The sequence below is a fragment of the Olea europaea genome, chromosome 2, assembly GCF_002742605.1.
Source record: "Olea europaea var. sylvestris chromosome 2, O_europaea_v1, whole genome shotgun sequence".
NCBI lineage: Eukaryota > Viridiplantae > Streptophyta > Magnoliopsida > Lamiales > Oleaceae > Olea > Olea europaea.
The window spans coordinates 8,743,061-8,748,928 of NC_036238.1; the positions used below are offsets into that span (position 1 = coordinate 8,743,061).

Consider the following 5,868-nt stretch of genomic DNA (forward strand, 5'->3'; position numbering starts at 1 on the left):
AGGAAAATAAAGTGTACTAAAAAAGGAAGGAGTAACGATAACATGGAAAAGAAGTCCAGTTGGGACAAGAAACCCCACCCCCCACCCCCCAACTCCCGGCCCTCTGCAATCAACAGTAAACAAGGTAGCAAAGCACATCCTATATGATAAGGGAAAATGAAAATTTACCGTAACATGGTACATATATATAATGCTGGAAGAAGGCTATCACAGCCATAAAATTCTAATGGACTCCTTCATTTGAAATGCCATGCAATTTTAGCCGTCAAACACAGGAGGACGCAAGATGAACGGTCATAAGCGAGTATATAACGAGGGATCGGAAAAGTCAGGGAAAAAAAAAATAAAATCGTTTCTTGAAATAATGCACCAGCTGACATTAAAAGACTCCAGCAACGTTCCATTTGATCCAAGCATTAGTTAAAATCAAGCCAGTCCATCAGGGAAGTTCACGAATTCGAAATTGTAAAACAATAACGTCTTAAATTTAATATAAATGATAAAATCGGACTTGGGAGACTATTTGTTCAACCAAGGAATACCTCTAGCAAGAGTTTTCGCCACTGGTGAAGCGTAAAGTGACACATGAAGGGAAAGAAGAAGCAGAAGGCTCGCCTAAAAAGTCATGAACCGTTTTTCGCATCCAGGCTGGCTACAGTCTGTCAATAAAGGACACGTGAGCAAATAAATAAAGCATGATTTTTTACCAATTCACCTATAAGATAGTTACTAAGGAGTCGCCATCTGCCATTCTCTCAAAAGACCAAATTATTTCAAAGTTTCGAAAAAAAAAAATCTACAATATACTTCATTTGAAGAAGAATGAATGCAATTCAAATATCTCTCTCAACTAACTATTTTACCTCTTGCTCCTGTTTGAGCATCTAAATTAGCAAGTTTAGAAAGTGAAAATTATAGCTAAGTAGGATTTTTTTTTTTTTCCGATTTTTATCATCAACATCGCAGTTTTTGGAAATTGAAAGCCGCTTCACATCACATGGAATCATTTTTAGCCAACGGTGACTGGTTTTTATAACTCCAAGACTATGAAGCCAGGTATTACAATAAGAGGAGAAGCTCGTGGCATTGGTTATTTCATCCTTCGATGATGTTAAACTATATACTGATGGATGCCTCAAAAGCAATCTTGGATTGGGTACAGGAGTAGATATTCTTAAGAACCAGAGTAGAACTACACCCTAAGTTGTCTTCAACAAATGGTCACAACAGTCAACATTGAGATGGTTTGCGAAGGCACTTAAACCTCCAGGGCAGAGTCAACAATGCAAGATCACATAACATTCTTTAAGATAACAATTCCTCTGCCTAAGTTGATGCTAAATACCAAACCGATATTCGACTTCATGGAGTCTATCAAATCAAAAATCCATATTAGACGAGCAAAATATCCTTCATTCTTCAAAAATTCCGAACTACATACTTCACCACGACTTAGTATTCTAGTCAAGAGTTGAATTGGCACGGCAAACTCACACTCAACACCACAAAAGATACCTAATCCAAGTAGGGATGAATAAAGCTTCCCACATCCGAGGCACAAAAAGGCCCGTATGCCAACACCGCTGAACCTCTTGAGAATCTGGAAACTCAATATTCAACTGCTCTCACACAGGATCACCAACTAATCAGTACGCAAAATGTACTTTAGTACAGAAATTAGCTACGCATAAACCAATATGAAATCCGGAAAGCCAAAAATAGTTGACATATATAACCATTGTCTTTCCCTTTTTCTTTTATTTTTTTATTTTTTCACAGACAAGTCTATGAAGCAATATTTTGAAGGTGCCTTCATTGTGTACAAGCCACTTGTCAAGGATGGCCATCAGATAACAAATTCAACAAAGAACTTTCTATTTCAAAGCAAGATTGAAAAAATAAGTAAAAACCTATTTCACAGTATAGATAGAACTATTTCTGTGCTGAAGCTTTGACCACTTTCTGCAGATTTTCGATCTTCCTGCTGATATCAAGTTTGACATCAAGTATATCGCACTCATTTTTCATAATAATAGTGGTACTATAGGAACAAGCCCCGGTCCCCCGCTGCCCGAGAAGTTGATGAGGGTTCTACGAATGGGAAGAATAAATCAAATATAGAAGCCACGGCGTAAGCAAAAGAATAGCAGCTGAAGGCTTGATGCCTTCATTCTGGGCACGACAGTGTTATAGTTGTGCATAAAGCAGCTCGTTCCATGCATCAGGAATACCAGGAAGGCACCAATGCAAGCAATCATTTATACCCTCTGATGCTTTTATGCTGTACCGAGATATATGCCCTTCGTCCCTCAGTTCAGAAATAGCAGTTATATCCAAAATCTTTACCTTTGTGCCCCTGATAGCACCTTCAACAACAGGATCACTTGATTTGTCTTGCAAGACTTCACTACCCCTAGACAGTGGAATGGTATTGTCACAGCAACCTCCCGTGTTCCAATCTCCATGCAAAAAATGACGGGGTGAAATTGTTCGGAAAAAAACTTCTAGCCCTGGATGTAATGGAATTTGTGAATCTAGCCATCTGGTAATACTATAGATCGTGTAGTTCTTAGCATTGCCGATTTCTGCTAGTTTCCTGTCAGTTACAGGATTTCCGTTAGCATGCATAACCCAGCGGTTCGCTCTGAGCTTCCCCCGATTCCAATGATGACCCGTATTAAGAATCACGACATGGAACTGAGCAAGAAATTGACTCAAAAAAGCTGGTGGCTGATCCAAATGCATGGCGAATTCAGTGGCCGGATCTGTTATATGGATGGGCTGTATTCCACAGAGACTTGCTGACCAGTAGTATAGAATTGTAGTATTTGTGTCAGGAAACCGATAAGCCCATCCATCGGGACGAACAGCGCCTCGTGGTTTAACAAGGCCATATTTCCATCCAACATCTTCAACATCTGGATTTTCCATGCCCCCACTGACCATGCACAGGAGAGATTGGAATTGCTGTCTGCCCAGTGAATCTCCTATAAACGCAATAGTCTTGTCCTGCATTCTGAAATATAGTTATAATTTTAAGAGCTTAAATCGAAACAGATTCCTTTCACTCCAAGAGAATGGAAGAAACGTTTATGGCAATACAGTAATAAACAAAACAAGTTACTTAACCCAGTATATTATTTTTCTTCCCTCCTTTTATTTATTCAAGTCATCATCAATGTGATTCATGACTCTGCAAGTCAAAAAAGAGAATACATATTTATCCACAATTTATCTTGATTTTAAAGGTCAATATTAGTTTGGAGAAAGTGATCAATGGAAAAGCTTCCAATGTTGACAACAGTTTTAACAACCAAAATCATTTGCAGATTCACATGCCATTGCCAGTACAGAAAACCATAAATCTTAAGAAGTATAAAATTGCAGCACCGCTCCCAATCTATTGATTGAATAGCAAGCTCACCCTAACTTTGACAAAGAGCAAGTTTCAACCTTTTCTCTTTTGTCGCATAACTAGTCCCAATGAATGGTTTCCATCAAAAATACGTTAAGAAGCCACTGTTTTACTAAAAGGATAGTTATACACTTTTTTCTAGTTAAAAATAAATAAAATGAAACGATATAGAAAAAGAAAAGGAGAAAAGGGGAAAAAGAAATGGAATAATTCATGCCAATCCAACCACCTCACCACCACTGCCACTCCCCCTCCAAAACTCTATCATCAGTGGCTCATGCAGTCTTCATTGCCAGCCCTGAGTTATGCCCCTAATCAGCCCCCACAAACAATGGCTCCTGCAGCCCCCACCGTCCTGTTGCTTGGTGTTTTGAGTGTGGACATTTATTCAAACACGGAATATCAATACTTTTGGATGGAAATCCTATCCACTAGGACTATTTCTGCAAAAATAGAGAAATGTTGACCACTAATTTGCTCCTTTTAGAGGATGGGAATCAATTTGTTACTTGAACAATATGTTTCGGACAAACACAGCAATTTTTCCTTCCTAAAAATGGAAGAACTAAAATTGGCACAAAGAACATATACCTTCTCAAGAATTTGGAACCTTCAAAATCTCTCATCTCACAATTGTCTGGTTGCCAACGATAACCTTCATAAGTGAAATCAGTTCGCTGGGTTAGTCTACATGCCCACATATCAGATAGCCACTGCTTACATCCAAATCCGGAATACAATGGTCTCTGGCTGTCTGCAACCCATCTACCTTTGGCATAATTACAACCTGTAGAAGTAACGCATAAGAGATGTTTTAACAATAAAATCAAAATCAATAGCATTTCCAATTTTGCTAAACAATTCATTGACAAAAGACAATTTTGGTTTTTTCTAGAAACACGGTGGTGGTTATTAGACATATACCAAAAATAACTTAACAGCTAACTCGAGCTGCGAAATGGTAGACTGAAACATGACAAACACAAAGCATGTAAAAATACAAAATACGTTCATAATATCTTGTTAAACATCTTTAAAATCCACTACAAAACAAATAATTTAGAAGTCCAACTTACCAAACAATCATAGAAAACTAATACAATAAAGATATTATCTGCAACTAAAACTAGAAAAGTCTAGAAATCTCTCATATCATCACAACTAATAGGATCTTCAAAACAGTCATTGGAATATTTGATTTTCATGACATCCTCCTCAGCACCTAAGGTGCTCCTTTTAAAATCCACTACAAAACAAATAATTTAGAAGTCCAACTTACCAAACAATCATAGAAAACTAATACAATAAAGATATTATCTACAACTAAAACTAGAAAAGTCTAGAAATCTCTCATATCATCACAACTAATAGGATCTTCAAAACAGTCATTGGAATATTTGATTTTCATGACATCCTCCTCAGCACCTAAGGTGCTCCTCAACCCTTCAAGAAAAAATTCAGAGATTATTGCAGATCCAATATATTACAACAGTAATATTATCTCAAAACTGACCATGTTTGAACCGAAAATATCACAGCATTATATTAGCATTGAAACTTTTGTACTCCGCATATTAGTTGTAAGTGGCCCTGATATCACTACAAATAGAGACCTTGGGTCCAGTTCCTTGGATAAAAGGGGTTCCCCAGTTTCAGTGCAAGTGAAAATGCATTATAACAGCAATAAACGCAATGGAAACTAACCAACTAGCAAATCAAATTCCAGAAATCTGAAGTGTTATCGATAAACAAATTTCTGAATCCCCGTTATAGGTTGACAAATCTAGCAATTTCGTTAACTGGAAATCATACCAATGTTTTAAAAGCGCCAGTAGATCACAAGAACAGTTATGCGGCGTTGGGTTCCAATTCATTAGAAAACATTCAAACAAAATATCATGGCTTCTAAAAAAAGGCAAATCGGTTGAACCCTAGAGAAAATTCAATCGCTGACAATCTCAAATTCTTACTTTCCATAAATCCATAACCCTATTTATAAAATCCCCAATTCCTCCACAAAGAATTTTATATCAAATGAAATTTGGCAAGAATAGGGATAGAGAGGGTGAACAAGATTAAGAGGATAGTAGCATACCTTGTTTATTAACAGAGGAACCTAAAATTGTACTTTCATCTACTCTTTCAGGAGAAGGTCGGACAGGAATATCCATCACTGCACTATCAGAATGTTTTATAGATGCATCCTCTTCTGTATCTTCCATTACGTGTGAATGTGAATACTCCTCTGTACGCTGATCCCTTGAATTCAATAATGCTGGGGAATCAAAATCAGCCACCGAAAGATCTGTGATGCAAAACATACATTAATCATAAGAAAATTGAAATAAATGCCATTACTCAATTGGCATATTACTGAAAATATATAAACATTTGCCCAGATGCTTTCTTTACGAAGATTATCCAAACACAAAAAAACATATGTTGCTGTGGTT

At 37.2% G+C, this 5,868-nt stretch overlaps 1 protein-coding gene across 3 annotated transcripts in view; it reads right to left on the bottom strand.

Annotated features, from left to right (window-relative positions):
* Positions 1-1,510: 1,510 nt before the first annotated feature.
* Positions 1,511-5,868, bottom strand: part of LOC111410435 (protein trichome birefringence-like 16) — a 9,328-nt gene continuing 4,970 nt past the window's right edge. The window contains exons 2-4 of one of the 3 annotated variants that reach the window (XM_023040777.1): positions 5,511-5,720; positions 4,007-4,202; positions 1,511-3,016 (exon numbers count right to left, since the gene is read on the bottom strand). In XM_023040777.1, coding sequence (XP_022896545.1) covers positions 2,188-3,016; positions 4,007-4,202; positions 5,511-5,637 — 1,152 coding nt within the window. In that variant the 5' untranslated portion in view covers positions 5,638-5,720 and the 3' untranslated portion in view covers positions 1,511-2,187. The remainder of the gene's footprint in view (positions 3,017-4,006; positions 4,203-5,510; positions 5,721-5,868) is intronic. The other 2 variants (XM_023040767.1, XM_023040759.1) reach the window with 2 other exon arrangements.